Below are 19,483 nucleotides of genomic sequence, written 5' to 3'. Positions count from 1 at the left end.
GCGCAAGGCTGAAAATAAAATATGCATTGTGATTGGCTAGTAGAACTACGATATCTTTGTTTCCAGTGGAATCCAAATAATTACTTGGAGCTTCACGATATCATATACCACCATAAATTGAAAGCACATCCGTGCTTTTGTTTGCATAATGGCCATTACAATACTCGCCCCCGCTCCTCCGATCCAGGATGTAGACTACGATTCATCCTCAGACTCAGGGTCCGACGGAGGCGCCGACCTCGATGGAGATCTTGATATGCGCCCCAAGAAGCGTGCCAGACGAGCTGGATCAACAAGCATAGTCACTCCCGGAGAAGTAGTCACAGATGATCCCCAATGGATGAGGTATGGTCTTCTACTGCTCGACTTGGGGCACTTCTCAGCAGAGTGTCCACCCAAATCACATAGTCCCTAACAGCCTACAGAGGTCACGGAACGTACGTCGAACCAGCCACCGCAGCCATCCTCGCCACCGTCGCTGGCACCATCCAAAAGACCAACAAGCTCCTCTCAGTGCGGCCCCTACGGGCGCGCTACACCCCCGAAATCGGTGACCTAGTTGTCGGCCGCATCATCGAGGTGCAATCCCGGCGCTGGCGCGTGGACATTGGCGCCCCGTTGCTCGCTGCGCTGCCGCTGTCGGCGATCAATCTCCCCGGTGGAATTCTACGGAAAAGGACAGAGACGGATGAGCTCCAGATCAGGACGTTTCTATCGGAGGGTGACCTGCTTGTGTGCGAGGTGCAGTCTTTGTTTCACGATGGGAGCGCGAGTTTACATACTAGGAGTTTGAAGTATGGAAAGTTGAGGAATGGAGTCTTTGTGTCAGTGGCGGGGATGGGAGGGGGTGGGGGTGTAGTCAGGAGTAGGCGACAGGTGTGGACTATTGAGACGGCAAATGGAGGGGGCCCAGTGGATGTGATTCTTGGGGTGAATGGGTATATCTGGATATCAAAGCACATCAAAACAGCCGATGAAGATAAGGCGGAAGTGGGAATTACAAGGATTGAAGAGAGTACCAACAGTACGGTGTACAGCAGTCAAAACGACGAGATTGCTGCAGAAACTAGGAGGGAGATTGCGAGGATTAGAGGAGTGGTGGCCAGTTTGGTGGAGGCGGGTATGAAGGTCGATGAGGATATGTTGATGAAGGGATATGGAGCTGCAGTGGAGATAGAGAGAGAAGAGGATGGACCTGGGGGGGATTTCTTGGGCGGAGAGCATGGAAAGCGGTTGGTGAAGATGTTGCAGGGAATGTCATAGGAGGAATATAGATCAGACCTTGGGCAGTTTTCGAAGGCTTCCACTAGCGTACTGCAATGATATCAATGAGCAAGCATGGCGCAAGTTATGTTCGATTGGGATAGGTATTCAAAATGATTCATGTCATGTACACTCCGGGTGTCCGTCTAAATATTTTACAAGCTCCCCAGGCCGGTTTCTCATTATACAATTACACATATCTTCACACCCCAGCTCTCTCCCTTGCGCCATGACTTCGAAAGCAGCAGCCGTATCCAGGTATTTATACGTCCAATAAACCCGAGCTTTCAAGTTCCATTGCGATGCTCATCGAAGCCTTTGCCAGGTGTCGTTCATCTCGGACATCTCCAACAGCGCAAAAGCTTGCGCTAACCCCGTCTTCGCGCCTTTATTGAAGAAAGTGCAAGATTGGCTGTCGAGCAATCCCGTTCGGCAACAGCTCTGATTACTGAGTAGGTAAACCTTAAGCCAACTGGCTGGTTGAGTTGAGTTTGTCCATCGGCCCATCCTGACCAGTTCAATAACTTCCAGCATTTACCCGCAAAGGCTTGTATTCCCTTGAATTGGTATTGTCCCTAGCCATGTCCAAGTTGTCTAGTTGACTAATCTCCAAAGCCCCATTCCGACAAGAGTAATCGCGATGCCGGTAATTCCAGTCTGCCTGCTCTTTAACCCGAATATGCTCCCACTTTTTGCAATTGCCTGCTTCTGGGCCAGTAGCTGTGCGTGGCCAGAATAGTAACTGTAGATACCGAGTCCAGCAAATGCTGCAGCTCCAGTTACTCGACAGGGCGTACAGTCGTCGCGGAATTCCTCCTTATCGTTCGCCAGCACAGTTGTTAAGGGTTCCGGGCGCTCGAGAGAGGCAACAGGTGGGATAACTGGGTTGGATTTATTGAACATCGTGGCACAATGTGTCGAACTTGAGAAAGTGTAGAGCTGGTGAGGTTGGCGATGGTGGTGTTGATGCGATTCAGGACTGTCCATGGGCGACAAAAATGGGGATCGGCAGTATAGCTTGGGCGGGATGCGGCCGCGCCAGGAACCCCACGTCAGATATACTGTGGAGCTCCAAGTCGAGACATCATTATTCCACGTTCGCGCACGACCAAGAGTCCCTGGAAACTCTCCCCGTCACCAAGGATGAGTGGTGTTATTGAGGCTCTCCATATCTTTGAAGATCACCAGTAAGTTGTTCATCTTCTGCCAGCTTCCAGCCTCCCTTTCCTCGCAGAACTGACTCTCATACAGCCGTCCCCTCCTGTCGCATACCTACACTGGTCGCCCACTCTCGCCCTCACAGTTGCTTCCTCTATATCTTGCACACCCCGAACCTCGACCGTCACTAATATATCTACCAAATACAAACCCCCCCACGCTACTTTTCAACCTGTCACATGCGAACCTCCTCTTCCTCCTCACAACCTCGTCCGAGATCGAGCCTCTCCTCGCCCTCGAGTTTCTACACCGGGTCATAGACGTGTTTGAAGAATTTCTAGGGACGCCATTACTAGCAAGCAAGATTGAAAGCAGCTACGATGTTGTCGCGCAACTTCTCAACGAGATGTGTGACACTGGCGTGGTGTCGACCACAGAGGGGAATGCGCTCCGGGATCTCGTGGAAGTAGAAGGCTGGATCGGCAAGTTCCTTGGTGGCATAAATCTTCCAGGGTGAAATGGCCCTCAAACTGTCATTATATGAGGAATATACTAACTAGTTCTCCAGAAATGCGCCGTTTTCTTCGAATACCCCGACTCAAATGCCAGGAATATCTTCTCTCGGCCCCACCTCCACTCCAGCACTTCCCTGGCGACGAGCAAACGTCAAACACACATCCAACGAACTTTACGTCGACATAGTGGAAACTCTGTCTGTGATAATAGCGCCATCTGGGCGGCCCCTTTCGGCCTTTGCCACAGGATCAATCGCATTTACTGCTAAGGTCTCCGGCGTGCCGGATGTCCTCTTATCGCTCTCTTCGCCCTCTGGGAGGCACAATATCGACAGCACAATGGAACTGCCGGTCTTTCACCCGTGCGTAAGATTAGCACATTGGAGGAGCAACCCAGGCGAACTGAGCTTCGTCCCCCCAGATGGGAGGTTTATCCTTGCGGGATACGAAGTTAACCTCCTTCCCCTGCCTACGAGTTCCCTCACCAGCTCGTCAAGCAACACCAACCTCAAGCTCCCTGTCTCCATCGAAGTCAAAACATCCCTTGGACCGACTGGCTCGGAATTCGAAGTACGGCTGCTACTTTCTCCCCCACCAGGGCCTGGTCAGAGCAACTCATCCATCTCCTCTTTGGGAGCAAGGTCCTCCCGCCTCGGCGGATCAACATCCGGTTCGGCCTTTGGTAGTGGCGGGAGCACACCGAAATCGAACTTGGAGGGTCTGACACTCACGGTACCTATTCCAGTTGATGTACGCAATTTGAGTGAGATCAGGGCATCCAGGGGCGATACCACGTATGCACCTGGTGCTAAAACATTGGAGTGGCATATACCGATCAAGGAGGCTGGTGCAGGAACAGCTACTTTGCGTTGTTCTGTGGTAGGAAATTTTGACGACGATGACGAGGGAAGCAGTAATGCGTTTACATTTGAGCAATATGACGAAACTGAGGGGTACCAAGCTGCGGGTGCATCCTCGCCAAGGGCCGCCGAGGTGGATGCCGAGAAAGTTAAAGAGAAGGATGACAAAACAGTGGCGAGGAATAAGCTGCTTATGCCGACAAGTGCGAGGGTTAGTTTTGGGATTAAGGGGTGGTTGGCGAGTGGCCTGAAGGTCGATAGTCTGGTTATAGACTCAAGAAAGAGCAGGGGGTTGGGTGATGGAGTAAAGCCGTACAAAGGGGTTAAATATCTCTCTGTGAGCAGAGGTGGAGTTGAAGTCCGCTGTTAGATTTGAGCGGGAAGGACATACTACGGATGGCATGGCATTGCTTGGAATTAATGATTGATGCGGAGTCTTGATGAAAGCATCATTTGGCGGCATTGATGTCATAAAACCATATGGGCATTAGAAGGATAGGACGAAAAGTGAAAACTTGCTAAATACATGAGCTTTGATATCCATACAAAATAGCACGTTTTCTGCGACGGTAAAACCTAATGCCTCGCAATTCTCCGGAATGTATTTCTTGCATGGCGACATCTCTTACCACAGAACCATATATAATATCATCACCTACATGACGGCACTAAGGCCAAAAAGACTTTAGTCCTCGTGCTACAACACTGGTTATTTTAGAATTTATGTAATAAGTTCCCAGCCCAACTTCATCTACCGAGCAGGAAAGTTCTCGCTCGGATACCTGCCCCTTTGTCAATACAATCTGAAACTTCGACAGGGTTGTTTCGTTTCTACAACGGTTTGTACTGTCACGAATACAAGTAAAGAAGCCGAAGGCTTTAATATGTAGATTTTGCATAGTCAAAGACAAATTGTAGATTCTTAAATTGCAGGCTCTTGAACAAATTTAGACCTCCCAAACCCCTCAACCCATAACACCAACCCAAGACCGTTAAATGAAAAAAAGTGTGGCGCACGCCAGAAGGTATATAAGCAAACTACACTCGCGAGAGCATGGAAGCCATGGTAAAAGGTTTAAAGTAGACCAAGAAAAGAAAGGCCGTCGTTTCGGCGCCGGCAAAGGCATATCGTAATCGCCGTGATTCGCATGTCGCGCGTGCTTGTCTCAACGTACATCGAAATCGTAAATAATCGTCGCCATCGTCTAGAATATTCCTCCTCTCTAATTAGCCAACCAATCCCGCAACTCTCAACTGCTCCTTCACCAGCCCCTTCATTCTCTCTATCCCGGTCGGTGTCCCGCTCCTCGAAGTTCCACTCTTGGGCGTTTCGCACCTCGGCGGTGCCTCGTACTTCATCTGCGATAGTAAAACCTCCTCCTCTATACAACCTTGACCCATCCTGTGTATCTCTTGCTCGACGTCTGCAAGTAGTGCGTATACATCTGAGTCGGCATAGATGCGGATGCTCTCGGCACTCGGTCTCCCTGCCGTACTGTGACTATCTCTATGCCGTTCGCCAAATGGCTCGTTCTCTAGCGTGTGTGGTGGAGGAGGCGATGTCAATAGCTGAGGTGGCACTGGGCGCGCAAGGCGGGCTGGAGCTTCTGGCTCGGGCGATGCACGTCGTTTCGACGGGTTAATAATTGGCGACGGTGACAGCGCCTTAGTGGGCGACCTCGGTGGTGTATGGTCGGCTGTCGCGAGGGATTGTAGGATATTTATAGCTTCATATTCGGGTACATTTTTGTTATCTGTCTCATTGCTCTGAGAGGGCATCATCAAGGCGGCAGCAACATGTTCGAGAAGCTTTTGTCGAACACGCGTCCGGCGGTTCTCCGCATACTCCAGCTTCGATACCCAATCATCGATGCTGGCGTCTAGCTCCGAGAGCGCCTCTTCCTGTTTTAAGATGGCATCATGCGAGAAGCGCGCAACACGTGGTGACCGGAGGTAGCTGCAGATGCGGTCATGGAGGTTGCGGCGGCCAGACCGGAGAGATCGGTGAGTCCGACGGAGATACTCGCAGCGTTCATCAAGAGCACGGAGTTCCTAGAGAGATGTTAGTCGATGACTTCATAATACGAGGTAACAAATGCGAGCTCACCCTTGATAAATCCCCTACATCCTTTGAAGCTAAAACTTCGAATTGCGCAGCTTGGCCTTGGGCCTGGTGCCTTAGAGCTTCGATATCTTGCGGTGAGAACTTCGACGACGCATCAGAAGCTTTGACACCGGTGGGTAATGTGATAAAAGCCCTCTGCTCGCTTGCCTTCGTAGTGGCGCTTTTGATAGATGATCCATCCGCGCGCTTCTTTGGCCGTCCACGGTCCATAATTGAAGCTTCTGATTCTGTGCGCCTATGGCCTGGTCTAGTCACGGCGGAAAATGACGATGACTCCGAGAGGCCTCTGGTATGGTTCCTTGGAGTTGGGCTTGGCTTACGGGTCCCCTTTGGTGCTGGCGATGCTCGGCCCTGGGCTTGAGGAGAAGAAGTGCTTGTTACAGGAGCAAGCTTTAGAGGCACCAAACTTGCAGTAGACGCTGAGAAATCGGACATCGGAGTGAATGGTGTGAATGGAGTTACGGTTGGAACAGCAGAAGGTAACGAAGGTACTGATGAAGCCAGCCCGGACTGAGGAGACGCTTCGGGCAGCATCCGTGCTGACTTTGGTGGCACTTCTGGCGGAGTGTCGCTGAGGGAGCTCTGCTCACTTAGCCTGTTGAGAACTCTCTTGGGGAATGTATCTCTTTCGGGCGAGTCATTCATATTAGTTGTTGGGATTATAAGAGGAGCCAGCCTATTACCAAGCCTAGAGTGCATCTTAGAGCTCGGTGAAGCAGAATTGCGGCGCTGGAGCTGTATTCTCGAGACACGGCGCTGCTCGATGTCCACTACTGGCCCTTCGATGGCAGAGAACATTGACTCCCCAAAGACGTGTTGCCTCCAGCTTGGCTCTCCTGGGGCGCTGATTGAACGCTCGTGTACAGGAAACCTCCCTGGAATAGTTGCTAACGTTCGTCAGTAACAAATGCTTTATAAGGAACCAAGCAGCTTACGGGAATCCATCGCAACCTCCTGGACCGTTGCCATGTGTCCCAAATCCGTCACGCTGGGCTTTCGTCGTCTCCCGAGACTTGGCTCCCTCTTCAAGCCATTAGTAGGGCTGGGCCCTTCCGCCGCGTTCCCCTTAGCTGTCGTGGCATTTGGTAATGTTTGGTCCAGTTCAGGAGTCTTGCGACCGAGAGTGGTGGTTATGGCGAGTTTCTCCTGACTCGAACTCGGAAATAGCTGGTATCTGGGTGGTTGGGATGGTTGGTGCATTCTCCACACATATTTATCCTTTTCCTTTCCGTCTATAAGTCCTCTTTCTGGCGTTTGGCTCTATCGAAGGTTAGGATTGTAGTGGTAGATTCTGCGGAATTCTCACTCGTTCATAGGTAGTGTGCGGTGACGACTCTCGCGACGAGAATTTATTTGATGCCAGCATCGAGGCGGGGTCGATCATTAAGTCGGCAATATGAGCCATATTTGAGGCTGATACCTCCTGCAAGTTGGGAAGACGCTGCTCCAGATAAAGGCAGAAAGGGCATATAAAACAGTATTAAAGGCTATATAGCATAAGTCGTAATATAAATCGACGAAACAGAGACACCCCACTGTCTACCGTCACATATTCCGCAGCGAGGTTTCAATCCCACAACTGAGATTGAGACCTTAATATGTGGCGAAGATAATGACTGGCAGGTCCGCGATCAGACCCTGCTTACCAGTATAAACACCCATATATAACCAACCCTGTTTTGATATATGTCCGGGATAGGAGACCAAACTTCTCTTCCCCGGACGCCCTAGCATCTACGCTACGGTTCCAGGCGCTGTTCCGCCGACATTTGGACGGGAAGCCTACCGTTTAGGGTATAGAAATGGTGGCGAGCGGGGCATTGGTCGATGACGGGAAGAGTGAAATCGTTAGAGATGAGACATGTGAAACTCGGTGGATGTGACTAAGGTACGCTGGGACGCCCGCCAAGACCGTGACAGGCGTAAAGGTCGGTCGCAGTGGTCGTTTCTTCCCTGCTATATGCATGGGCAGCACTAGGATGCCATCCGAGCTATCCACTCATGAGGAGGAGCGAACTCGGTTAATGTTTCTGCACAGACATTTACCCCTGTGCGAACAGGAGCAAACGGAAGTTGAATACTACCAAAAGTCCAGCTCTGCCCACTTTGAGCTCTGAGAAACGGGCCGTTGACCTGGGTATCGTACAGAATCTCTGCCGCCGTTACAGCACCTGAGCGCTGGGAAGTGACCTTCCCAAGCCATCTTAGGCTAATGGCCAGACTAGAAGATCTGGACTTGCGGTAGCGGGCTTCTAGGGGCTCGAAAAAGTGTGGGTTCCCATCTGAAAAGCAAGCCGCCCATTCGAAAACACGAAGATAGGAAGCGTTACGCTGATGGCAGATAATGTAGGTGTTGAGTGGTTGCATCCAGGCAATGAGGATTCCCATGCTAAAGGCGCGCGCGACCCGAGACGCTGGATTTTGCTCGTCATTGGGGACTAATTTTAGAGGTTATGCCCCCTTTCCATTCCGATTGCTTCAAGCTGGCCTATTCTACGCGCCTCTCTCATCTGGTGAAGCAGTTGGCGATTCCAAAGAATCCCCCGCAAATCCAACAGTAGCTTTCACCCGGGTAGCAACTTTTCTTCCTCATGAAACCCCAACAATATATTCAACCCAATTGCTCAGTCAGACAGGTAATATCCTCTGGGTCGAGTAATCGCGCACGTTTCTCAATGTGAGCGTAAGAAATCCTCCAGGAGCATGGATGGCACATGGTGTGATACGGCTCGGGCGGACGCAGGGTCACAACCCGAATGCCTTCAATCAGAGGATGATCATAGCTCCTAGAGAGGATGCGTGACAGTGGCCGTTCATTCATGCACAGCAACAATAGTGGCACCTGCATATGTGCGGCGGGACGGAGGAACCCATTTAGGGCCATTTTTTGGTCGATGCAAACCATGCTTTATACTACATCCTACTAAGTGTCGTATGCGCGTATGCGCCCCAGCCTTCTCGTGAAGAGTTGCCATCGTTCCTCGTACCGATGCTCGTATCCTTGCCTGCTTCTACTGCAGGGTCATGGAGAGGGGTTGGTCAGTCACCACTTTTCGAAACCTCCGCAGCACGCGCTCGGGCCATTTTCGTGCCCGTGAACTGCATGTTCCTGCGGTGTGTGTTGGGCACGCATATAGATCAGATGAAACGGAACTGCTTGGCGTGGAACGAATTCATGGAGAGTTCGGTTTTAAAACGAAGTTTCAAGCAGCACAAAACATACTCGAGACTCTGTCGTTACTTTCCTGTTACTAGAATCTTGATCTTGTCAACATGGTAGATGCAATGGCTTCGAAGTCCATGAACAAATGCTCACGATGTGCGTGCAGTATGACTTGATCTAAGTGTATCCAGTATACTTTGACGAAAAAACGTGGTCAGGTCACACGTGGTAATATTAGGTTAGACTGCCATCCAGTCGGACGATGTCCGAGTTAGACACCATTGAGGAAATCCCTTCATAATCTTATCATATTGCTTGATGAAGGAGGTGAAGACCTCAGCCCTGTCTTGCGAGCCGCGTCTTCTCTACAAGAGCTCGGAAATCTGTGCGGTTTCATCCGACCTTTTTTTCCTTTTGTCCTTGGCCACGGCAGTAGAGTCAGCTAAGTCCCCGCCAATCGATAAGTGCTACTGTGATATACACCCATGAACGAAGATGCACAAAATAACCATCTGTGCTTCACTTGGTATTGTGTCAAGTTGTGTATGAGGCTTGGCAAGAAGCGGGGCAGAGTGGCCACCTCCTCCCCCACCCTCACTCGTAAAATGCAAAGAACACGCGGAAAATGAGCAATCAAGTATGTGAGAGTAAATTTTGTGATGTTGCTCCCTACTGCCTCTATTCAAGATCAACAAGGGCAGCTGCGGCATCGGACAATCCATTGGTTTGAACTGGAGGGTTGATCAAGCTCTCAAAGCAACGCAACGCATCGACCCCTTCGGCAATCCCGTCCATGTATGCAAAGCACGGCCCTCACGATATTTCACCCGCTGAATTTCAATGACCGCCTGATCGATCTTCAGAGCATCCCGCACACACACTGATGCGATGTGCTCATTGAGGCAGCTCATATGTGGCACATGATTCAATAGAAAAGCGTGCTTCTCAAAGAGATGCACTCATAGCCATCGGACTTGATTATCAGTTCGGGCAGCCTCCCTTGCGTGATTGGAGGCTGCCCTTCATGAGCGGGAGCCTTGGAGGGGTTTTGGTTTCGTCAGATACATCACTCGAGCCCCTCACGGGGATTACCATGTCATGGCTTTGGAGCACAGTAATAAGGCCCTCCAACCACGTTCATGAACAGCACGCCCTCAAACGATCAAAGTCGGTCGACATATTAAACCAAGGGCGGAATATTACCCAGTGCATGGTGCCACGGGTCGGAGCTATCATAGAGCCCAAGCTTCCCCATCAGTTCGCTATAGACTCTGGCAGCTTATTTGGTGATTCCAATTACTTGCTGGCGCAGATAAAACATAGTGTGTCGCAAGAGTTGATCCATGGTTTTTCTGGTCCATGGAGCTTATTGTCACAATTCAGCATAGAGCCAGCGGGTACCAATATCTCGTATCTTGAACGTAACGTCTTTTGTATGGACCCAGGCTGAACTCAGTAACCAAAGCCGTCCCGCTCGAGACCCCGCCCTTCCCGCCCCAACTTGTCTTGTCGGGAAGAGGTCAAAGAGATGTATCTCTGAACATTTGTGGTGGGGAAAATCCCAAGGGGGTTGCAATGTAATTTCTCATCGGCACCTAGAGTACCATTTTGCAATCTGATCTTTGCTCAGTAAGATCATGCAAGCACTTGGCCGTTGCATTCTGGTGGCTGGCCAAAAGCTTCCCTGCGTATAACAGAACATATAAGAGCCAGGCTGTAGTCACACCATTGGCCAGGATACGGAAGCAAACGTCTGACGGCCGCGAATTCTATCAAAGTGATCAACTGCGGAGTAAGGAAACTCCTGCATGTTGTGTGAAGTGGTTCAATAAGGGTAGAGTATCGGTTGATCATTAAGAAGCTGGATACGCATCACTCAGTCAATGATCCTCGATCAGCTGTCGGTAGTCTTCACTGCCGGAGCCAGCGCTGAACGACTATCGCATCCCCTTGTTTCACGATGCAAGGCAACTTCTCGCTGCTCTACCAAAAATTCCCGATCTGCGATCTGCCAAGCAGTAGCAATATTTGGATCTGATGTTAACAGGATGTTTGACTCGGGGAACTCGCCACTGATATCCCCGAGTCAAACATTGAAGCTGATGTGAAACGCTCGTGCCAAGTAGATCATCGTTATGGTAGATAAACCAGAACGTGGTGCTCGCTTTAGCATCACACAACTACCGTGCGACGAGCCATGTGGCCGGGAGGGAGGAATCCCGCAATTCGCGTCTCAAATTGCTAGCCATGCGCGGCTCCTGGCTGTGTCGTGTAATATTGAAAACAAGCATCGCCGTGACGAGATAGCTCGGGAAACAACTTGCCGGCGTTAGACGTTTAAAATGAATGGAAACAAGAGTTCGGGGTATGAAACGGGAGAAGTAAAAGGTTGATGTGATGAGGGAGAGGATGGACAAGTCCACGTCCGCTGGTCAACCTACCAAAAGAGGGAACTTAACTAATCAGTACCATCGCTGGGATATTTTTCGAATATGATAGAAAATATGAAAATACGAATACGTGCAGCTTAGATGAGTATTTGGTGATTCCACATAGACCTGTTTTGTGGTAGATTTTGACGCCAATGACAGATGTATACTACGAAAAGACCTCAATTCTGAGGCACCAACTCGCCAGCCAATAAGCCGAGACAAGCCGTCGAAATGGACCACAAGAATCAACGACCACCTTCCGTATCGGTGATAACAGTCACTAAAAACAGTCACCAAAAACTTACAAAACACTCATTAGGAAGGGTTAGGGCTTGTTTCCATGAAGCTTTTGATATCCCTGACGAGATCTCTAGCCTCATTGCCAACTAGAATTTCGGTTACAGCTGCTCGAGCCCCATTTCCAAAGACCCAAATCAGAAGAATGGCTACTACTGAAATCGCGAGCAAGACTCGCCGTGACCAATGCACTCTGTCCAACTATGACTGCTGGACGACGAAGCATACCATTGCTGATCTCTTCATTGACTTTAAGAACCAGAAGCTCGATGGAACAGTGACGCTGCAACTCGAGTCGTTGACTGAGAAGGAGTCCAAGGCTATTATCCTTGACACTAGCTACGTTGACGTAACCTCTATCACCGTCAATGGCCAACTCGCAGAGTCCGGAAGCTGGTCAGTTGCTCCGAGGATGGGGCCACTTGGCTCTGCCTTGATCATTGAGATCCAAGGTGGAGAGTCCAAAGGCCAGGTGGTAGAGCTTGCAATGGAGGTCTCAACGACCGACAAGTGTACAGCTTTGCAATGGCTCACACCTGCCCAAACCAAGAGCGACACGCCATATATGTTCTCTCAGTGTCAAGCCATCCACGCAAGGAGCATGTTTCCCTGCCAAGACACACCAGATGTGAAATCAACCTACGATTTCCTCATCCACTCAACTCTTCCCGTGATTGCCAGCGGAGTCCCCGTTGAGGGAGAGCAAGGCGTTGACTTCAAGTCCAAGACCGGAGCGAAGCTTTATCACTTCAAGCAGAACATTCCCATGACCGCATATCTCTTTGCTCTCGCATCTGGAGATATCGCAACAGCTCAAATCGGACCGCGGAGCACCGTAGCCGCCTCCCCCAAGGAGCTCGAGGCATCAAAGTGGGAGTTAGAGAAGGATACTGAGAACTTCATTCAAATCGCCGAGAAACTCATCTCTCCGTATGTCTGGGGTCAATACAATGTCCTGGTACTCCCCGCTAGCTTCCCATATGGTGGTATGGAAAACCCAGTCTACACGTTCGCAACGCCCACTCTTATCAGTGGCGATCGCGAGAATGTTGACGTGATTGCTCACGAGCTTAGCCACAGCTGGAGCGGAAATCTCGTGTCAGCAGCAGCGTGGGAGCACTTCTGGCTCAACGAGGGATGGACGACGTACTTGGAGCGCCGGCTCCAGGCTGCAGTGCATGGGGAATCGTACCGCGACTTTTCAGCTATCATCGGCTGGAAGGCTCTGGAGGATGCAGTTAATCTCTTTGGAAGCGAGCATGACTACACAAAGCTTGTGCCGGACTTGAAGGGCCTTGACCCCGATGATGCATTTAGCACCATTCCCTACGAGAAGGGCTTCCACTTCCTCTATTATATCGAGAAGCTAGTAGGAAAGGACAAGTTCGATCAATTTATCCCTCACTACTTTAATACGTGGGCCCAGAAGTCTCTGGACTCATTTGAGTTTAAAGATACTCTTATCAACTTCTTTTCTGGCGATGCCCAAGCGGCGGAGAAGGTGAAGGAAATTGATTGGGATGCGTGGTTTTACAAGCCAGGGATGCCACCAAAGCCAGAGTTTGACACAAGCTTGGTGGACAAGGCCTACGCTCTGGCTGACCGCTGGACTGCATCGACAAACTTCAAGCCCTCGCCCGAGGATATCGAGGGCTTCTCCGCAAACCAGACTGTCGTCTTCCTCGAGTCGCTTCTTACTTCTTTCTCCAGGTCCCCGCTTCTCCCCAGCCAGACTACTCTATTGGGCAACACGTATTCGCTGTTCAAGACGCGAAACGTCGAGCTCTCCGCCAGGTTCCTGCAGCTCGGGCTTCTGGCCAAGGATGAGAACGCGTACGCGCCAACCGCTGAATTGCTAGGACGCGTTGGACGCATGAAGTTTGTGCGCCCGTTGTACAGGAAGTTTGCATCGGCAGATAGGGAGTTGGCCCTCAAGACTTATGAGGCAAACAAGGGCTTCTACCATCCCATCTGCAATGCAATGGTGTCGAAGGATTTTGCGGAGAAGAAGTAATTAGTTATGACGCGAGGCAAATGTAAATGTTAATATGCATGTGTGCGGAATATTGCTATAAATATCTTTAGAGTCGAAAATATAATTCTTAGAACAAATATTCGTTCCTAAAAATAATACGGTAGATTATAATTATGATCTGTATGTGAAATATATTTCTTCGATTAAATCAGGCAAAAATATATATAGATTAATAAATTACCTCGATCATATTTCAAGCTATATCGTTCCACCCTAATCATAAAAGCCATACCTGACGTTCAAGATATTAAACAACTACTACAAGAGAGCTCTGATATACACTTGATTTACTATTTTACAGCATATGATGAGCCATACCATTCATCCAGGAACTGAAGTGATGGATATCCCAAGATAGCCGAAAGGGTTACTATAATAAGCTATAAGTGGCTACCATTGTATCCCCAATTTAAGCTTCACTGAGCTACGGATGCTCCTCTATTAGTGGCGCTGACACCATAATTCTCGGCTGCTTCCATCCCAACACCGCACCCATTTAAACCATCGGCTCCTCAGCCGCGTAATGCAGGTAAGCGCCCAGGGTCTTGATACCCTCAAGGTAGTTGCTCTTGTCGAGCTTCTCGTTAGTGCTGTGCGCCATATCCGTGCTGCTGCCCATTGGTAACAACAGAACATTCTTGCCGGTTGCCTCCTCAAACGTCAACGTGACGGGGATACTGCAACCTGTTAGCAAAACGCCAAGTTAGCGTGGGTTCTGTGGGGTCAGAAGCATACCTTCCACCTTCTCTGGTCAAATCCGGCGCGACGCCCCATACGCGCTCCGCTGCCTTGGCGGCGGCGCTGAAGTTCCAGTGCTTGGGGCTCGCGACCCACCACTTGCCGTCGTGCATTAGGCTGACGTCGAGCGTGTTCTTAGACTTCAGCTTGGCGAAAACGTCGGTAACGTACTCCTTAACCAGGCGGGTGACGTCCTCGCTCTCCATGTTGGGCACAGTGCGGATGGAGAATTTGCCAATAACCTTGGCGGGAATGACGGTCTTGGCGCCGGGCTGCGAGAAAGCTCCCTCGATGCCGTGGATGGAGAGAGAGGGGAAGCGCCAGCGAGCCATGAGTGTGCTCTCCTTATCCTCGAAGATCGTGGTCTTCGAGCCGAGGGACTCGTGGAGGTTGTCCATAGTGAAAGCAATGTCCTTGTACAGACCCTTCTCTTCCTCGGTGACGGGGGCAACGAGGTCGGCCAGACCAGGAATCTGGATCTTGCCGTCGGTGTCGACCAGAGAGCCGAGGACGCGGACAAGGTCGGTCATAGGCTCCTGTGCGGAACCACCGAAGACTCCGCTGTGAAGATCCTGACCGGGGCCGGAAATTTCAATAGAATAGTAGTTGCAGCCGCGGAGACCATAGGTGAGGCAGGGCTTCTCGGTGCCGAGCCAGTAGTTATCAGAGATACACACGGCATCGGTATCCTTGAAGAATTTTCCAGCCTCCTCCTTGATGAAATCATCAAGACCCTCAGAGCCGTATTCCTCCATGCCCTCGAAGCACATCAGCAAGTTGACGGGAAAGTCAATCCCAGCCTTCTGGTGAGCCTCGATAGCGTTGAGCCATCCCAAAACTGGGCCCTTGTCATCAGTGCTGCCACGACCAAACATGCGTCCCTTATCATCGACGGTGAGCTCGAAGGGCTCCGTCGCCCATCCGTCCTCCTTCGCAGCTGGCTGGACGTCGTAATGTCCGTAAACGAGGATCGTACGCTTCGCCTTGTCGTTTCCGTATCTGGCAACAACCACAGGAGGAAGCATCAAGTGCTCCTTGTGTGGCTGGGGGCCCAAGGGCCTCAGCTCAACGTGAGCGCCTAATGCCTCGAGCTCCTTCCCGAGCCATTCTCCCATGCGCACAACATCTGGGCGACGCTCGTCCTCAGCTGAGATAGAGGGGATGGCGACTGCCTGGCGAAGGCGCTCGATGAAGTGGTCGGCTTGGGCGTCGACCTCCTTGAAGAATGCGTCCAGTTGTGGGGCCATTTTCTGCGCTTGGTGCTCGCGGCGTTGTTCTGCTGTCAAGAGCTGAGATGAGTACGAGCGTATGGATGGAGTTTTGCTTTGAAGAGGTCTTGGGATAATAGATCGGAGAGGATATATAGAGGAACTGTGGCAGATCGTAGAGGTTGTAAATGTACTCAAGCGGGCATTAGTTTGCTTGAAGATGTTTCGCGCCAGAAGTCTTGACATTGGAGGAAGAACCTGTATAGGAAGGTGTAGAGAAATGCGTTGTCTCTACAGCCTTGTGGTGGGGTTTACAGCAGTCACCAATTGATGATGGTGCCGGTTAGGAACGGTCCATTACTCATGCCGCCCAAAAGTCCGAAGTAGGACCGTGCACGGCTGAGGGTTGATACCGAGGGTTGATATGGGGACCAGCACACTTTAGCTTCACACTTTAGCTTCATGAGAAATATTTTTGCTCTTCCTGTGAAGCGCATTGTTTATATTACAAGAGTGTAGTATTGTACATATATCTACTATACATAATTTCTAGTTACAACGATGGCTCTAAGCCTCTAATATTTTTATACAGTTCGTTCCTAATTCCCACTTCAAGCGACGCGACTATTCGTCGTCACGCCAGAACCTTCGCTTTATTCTAACAACCGGTGCATATTGCAACAAATGCTCCATTCCCTTTTCGAAATTGTTGTCCATTTGCTTCGAAACAGTTTCATCTGTCTTGACCGCGGCAACCAGTAATTTCGTGAGGGACCCAACAGCGCGCCACTCCTTAAAAATCAACAGTTCTGACTTGACAGTTTCAACTGCGTGGTGAAAGGCTTTCCATTGACTTAGAGACGATTCGTCAGGGGTTTGACTCTCATCCTTGGGAGCTGGTGGGCAGATTTCCCTAACGACAAAAACTCCAGCCGTCAGATCCCACACGCTGTCAGCCGGAGCGGATGGGCCAGGAAGAGACGGAAGGGCTGTGCTTTGGAACATGAATGTAGATTGAAGGCTAGTAGAAACCCGTTGTCGCATCTCGAACCTAGCGCATGCATCTAGGCAGGCGCGTTGCCAAATAACACGTGCGGTACTGTAAAGGCGCCAGCGCCAGGCGAGTTTGAAAAGGATCTCGTACGTCGTTCCGTCGGGTCGAAACCTGGCCTGCTCAGAGACGCGATCTAAAGCTCTGATGTTGTTTCGAAAGTCTCTCGCATCCGTTGAGTGTGTGAAGATGGTGTTGATAGTCACAGCATTAGGCAGGATATTCTGCTCGACCATGTAGTCGACGAGAGACCAACACTCCGAGAGGAGACCACGCTTGCCCAGTTCTTCCAAAACTTTGTTAGCCCCCGACACCGAGAGCCATCCATCTCCATAACGTGATGACATGTGTTCGATGAAAGGGGCAACGAGCTGATTTTTGTTCAGACAAAAAGTCATTTCGTGGGGTAGCAAGAGCTCGCAGACGTCGCTCAAGAGCCCTTCCTCGTGGAAAAGCCCTCGGCCTTGCATTGCTTCGTAGACATGCAAAATGGCTTTGGGGTTTCGCAATACCATCATAAACGCCCTCCAAGTTCCAGAATTGGGGCGATAGCCACTATGTATCATTACCCCCAATAAAGCGGCGAAAGTATTGATATTCTGGGTCTTCGCACAGCCTCGTAGAAGGATGTTGTAGGTTTCGGGTGTCAATGGAAATCTGACCCTACGCGCCTTGTCGAATATCTCCCGGGTCGCAGCGACCCTACCATACTTTGCAAGAAATGACACTGCTTCGTTCAAGGCAGTGATCGTCATCACATCCATACACTCGTCATAGGCAAACACCTCTAGCAACCGTTCGGCCACGATTTCTACATGGTCTTCGTTTTTCCTGTAGAGCATCTTATGAAGCGGACTCGTCATCTTGATTCCCGTTAATGATCGTATGTATAATTCGAGGGACTTTTCCGTCAGTCTCTTAGGCTTAGGTATGCTGTCTGCCCTCCTCGGTATATCGTCAACCTTACTGGATGCAAGGTAATACTGCGTTGTAATATGTGCCGAGCCTCTTGCATCTGTGGTCTGGGCTACGCCTGTAGTTGATGACCGGGTGTTGTATTGGGAAAACGTAAAAGCTCTATTTGTCGAGTTGGAAACTGCCGCCGGGACGATTCGGAAAATGTGTGCTGCTGCCGCTGAGATGCATATCGGCGGCCCTGACAATAGTAATGACCGAGTAGATTTGCCCTCTTCAGCTTCGAGAAGTTCGATATCGCAACCCGTCAGGTTCTTGATATCAATTATATTGTTACCAGGCCCAACGAGCAATGAGTCAACAGCGTTGTCGGGGACTGAAATTCTAAGAAGAGTGTTCTCAACTCGTTTCGGAGTGTAACGAATAAGAGTCTTGAGTACTTCTGGAGGACCCTTTTGGGGAAAACCTCTATCCTCGTTCATATTTTCGTGCTGCAATCTGCGTACTTCGTCTTGATACCACCACCTCATTTCGGCACGTTCTGTCGTCGATAATATCATCCGCACCTTCTGTCCATATGGAACTTTTCTGAACGAGTCCCCCTTTATAATTGGGCGCGGATATGCTTTAACAATATTTCGCATCATGGTAGCCCCTGTATCGCCTTGTTGCTCGCTGGTAGTTGGGTATTTGCTGGACTTAGCACGGAACTTGCGAGCCTTTGGCATCGTATCACCTTCCTCAATCTTCACCCGACGTAGGCGAATGTCAAGGGCGTCGTTAACGCTCACCACCCGCTGTATCTGCAAACGCCGAGGACGAGGGTTTTTCTGGTTGCTTCTACGGCCGTTCGGGGACAAGCCGCCTCGAGGCCCCTTATTGTTGCAAGTGTCCTTATTGCTCGTCGCGTGAGCATATTGCTGTGCTCCCCGTGCTTTTGAAATCGATTCATACTCCTGACTGGACGAGCTCGGCGCCACCGGGCGGGTATCAAGGGCGCGGGTATCAAAAGAGGCCGCTGACGACGAACATGCTTGCTGTGATTCAGGTGCCAGTCGAGAATGGAGGGTCGATTGCTCATTGCGGAGAACCTCTGCAGCGCTTGAACTAAATCCTCGTGCCCACGTCGGGTATAGAAAAAGCAATGGCTCGCGAATGTCGCGATGGAGCGTTGGCGAACATCTAGACACGGCTGCCTTGCATATCGAAATGCTACGGCTGCCAGGTACCATGTCCTACAGTCATGACATGCAAACAACCAAGAAGATGGAGGAATTGGTGAGTGGTTCTGCCCTGAGATTAACAGCAATTTGGTATGTAGCTAGTCCCTTTCAATTTAGAGCTTCAAAATTGTCACCGACGGAGGCGCAAGGCGGTGTGAATTGAAATAAATGAAGACTAGTGTATAATACTGCCATATTTGCGGAAATACTCTACTCCGTACTCCGTACTTGAGTTCAGTCAATGTGAGTAATTACGAGCAAACTCGAACAGCTGAGACAGACCAAATATCTCCCTAGTTCTAAGCAATCAACTGTATTTACTAGAATTGTTCGGTGTATATTATCAGTATGAGAATGCAAATTGACCCGGAGTTTACATGCTGTACTGCTCGTGCAGTTTTGACCAAAAAGATACATTGCGGATGATCCTTCGCAATCAGATTAGATTAGATGATAGAGTCGTGCCCCACCATCGACTAGTGCTCATGGAAATTTACGCC

General features: G+C 50.3%; 7 protein-coding genes across 7 annotated transcripts; 3 read left to right on the top strand and 4 right to left on the bottom strand.

The window, feature by feature from the left end:
- The first annotated feature begins 79 nt into the window (after positions 1 to 79).
- Positions 80 to 1,475, top strand: RRP4 (exosome non-catalytic core subunit rrp4). The gene is made up of 2 exons (XM_018279775.2): positions 80 to 345; positions 426 to 1,475. The coding sequence occupies exons 1-2, from the start codon at positions 149 to 151 to the stop codon at positions 1,261 to 1,263; spliced, it is 1,035 nt and encodes a 344-aa protein (XP_018125349.1). The 5' UTR covers positions 80 to 148; the 3' UTR covers positions 1,264 to 1,475.
- On the bottom strand, positions 1,372 to 2,233 carry VE01_10375 (uncharacterized protein). The gene has a single exon (XM_018279774.2). It carries the CDS (start codon positions 2,164 to 2,166, stop codon positions 1,858 to 1,860), a length of 309 nt encoding a protein of 102 aa, XP_018125354.1. The 5' UTR covers positions 2,167 to 2,233; the 3' UTR covers positions 1,372 to 1,857.
- A 120-nt stretch (positions 2,234 to 2,353) lies between these two features.
- On the top strand, positions 2,354 to 4,584 carry VE01_10374 (uncharacterized protein). Its single transcript, XM_018279773.2, has 3 exons — positions 2,354 to 2,450; positions 2,515 to 2,934; positions 2,990 to 4,584. Exons 1-3 carry the CDS (start codon positions 2,407 to 2,409, stop codon positions 4,164 to 4,166), a joined length of 1,641 nt encoding a protein of 546 aa, XP_018125351.1. The 5' UTR covers positions 2,354 to 2,406; the 3' UTR covers positions 4,167 to 4,584.
- Positions 4,585 to 5,023: 439 nt separating this feature from the next.
- On the bottom strand, positions 5,024 to 7,326 carry VE01_10373 (uncharacterized protein; the record flags this gene model as incomplete). The annotated part of the gene is made up of 4 exons (XM_018279772.1): positions 5,024 to 5,848; positions 5,904 to 6,808; positions 6,857 to 7,181; positions 7,228 to 7,326. 4 exons carry the CDS (start codon positions 7,324 to 7,326, stop codon positions 5,024 to 5,026), a joined length of 2,154 nt encoding a protein of 717 aa, XP_018125352.1.
- A 4,446-nt stretch (positions 7,327 to 11,772) lies between these two features.
- Positions 11,773 to 13,922, top strand: VE01_10372 (uncharacterized protein). The gene has a single exon (XM_018279771.2). It carries the CDS (start codon positions 11,857 to 11,859, stop codon positions 13,825 to 13,827), a length of 1,971 nt encoding a protein of 656 aa, XP_018125348.2. The 5' UTR covers positions 11,773 to 11,856; the 3' UTR covers positions 13,828 to 13,922.
- Positions 13,923 to 13,999: 77 nt separating this feature from the next.
- Positions 14,000 to 16,114, bottom strand: VE01_10371 (uncharacterized protein). Its single transcript, XM_018279770.2, has 2 exons — positions 14,584 to 16,114; positions 14,000 to 14,525 (listed from the first exon to the last, which is right to left on the bottom strand). Exons 1-2 carry the CDS (start codon positions 16,038 to 16,040, stop codon positions 14,345 to 14,347), a joined length of 1,638 nt encoding a protein of 545 aa, XP_018125337.2. The 5' UTR covers positions 16,041 to 16,114; the 3' UTR covers positions 14,000 to 14,344.
- A 160-nt stretch (positions 16,115 to 16,274) lies between these two features.
- Positions 16,275 to 19,116, bottom strand: VE01_10370 (uncharacterized protein). The gene has a single exon (XM_018279769.2). The coding sequence runs from the start codon at positions 18,990 to 18,992 to the stop codon at positions 16,419 to 16,421; it is 2,574 nt and encodes an 857-aa protein (XP_018125353.1). The 5' UTR covers positions 18,993 to 19,116; the 3' UTR covers positions 16,275 to 16,418.
- Between the last annotated feature and the right edge of the window lie 367 nt (positions 19,117 to 19,483).

Source organism: Pseudogymnoascus verrucosus (genome assembly GCF_001662655.1).
Source record: "Pseudogymnoascus verrucosus strain UAMH 10579 unplaced genomic scaffold scaffold_80, whole genome shotgun sequence".
Taxonomy (NCBI): domain Eukaryota; kingdom Fungi; phylum Ascomycota; class Leotiomycetes; order Thelebolales; family Thelebolaceae; genus Pseudogymnoascus; species Pseudogymnoascus verrucosus.
This window is presented reverse-complemented; position numbering and strand designations above follow the sequence as displayed.

Coding starts and splice junctions, on each gene's coding strand:
- VE01_10372 (XM_018279771.2), top strand. CDS start 11,857: ATGAAGCTTTTGATATCCCTGACGAGATCTCTAGCCTCATTGCCAACT.
- VE01_10370 (XM_018279769.2), bottom strand. CDS start 18,992: ATGGTACCTGGCAGCCGTAGCATTTCGATATGCAAGGCAGCCGTGTCT.
- VE01_10371 (XM_018279770.2), bottom strand. CDS start 16,040: ATGTCAAGACTTCTGGCGCGAAACATCTTCAAGCAAACTAATGCCCGC. Junction 14,526..14,583: donor TTGACCAGAGAAGGTGGAAG/GTATGCTTCTGA, acceptor AACAGGTTGCAG/TATCCCCGTCACGTTGACGT.
- VE01_10375 (XM_018279774.2), bottom strand. CDS start 2,166: ATGTTCAATAAATCCAACCCAGTTATCCCACCTGTTGCCTCTCTCGAG.
- RRP4 (XM_018279775.2), top strand. CDS start 149: ATGGCCATTACAATACTCGCCCCCGCTCCTCCGATCCAGGATGTAGAC. Junction 346..425: donor GATGATCCCCAATGGATGAG/GTATGGTCTTCT, acceptor AACAGCCTACAG/AGGTCACGGAACGTACGTCG.
- VE01_10374 (XM_018279773.2), top strand. CDS start 2,407: ATGAGTGGTGTTATTGAGGCTCTCCATATCTTTGAAGATCACCA. Junction 2,451..2,514: donor CATATCTTTGAAGATCACCA/GTAAGTTGTTCA, acceptor ACTCTCATACAG/CCGTCCCCTCCTGTCGCATA. Junction 2,935..2,989: donor GGTGGCATAAATCTTCCAGG/GTGAAATGGCCC, acceptor CTAGTTCTCCAG/AAATGCGCCGTTTTCTTCGA.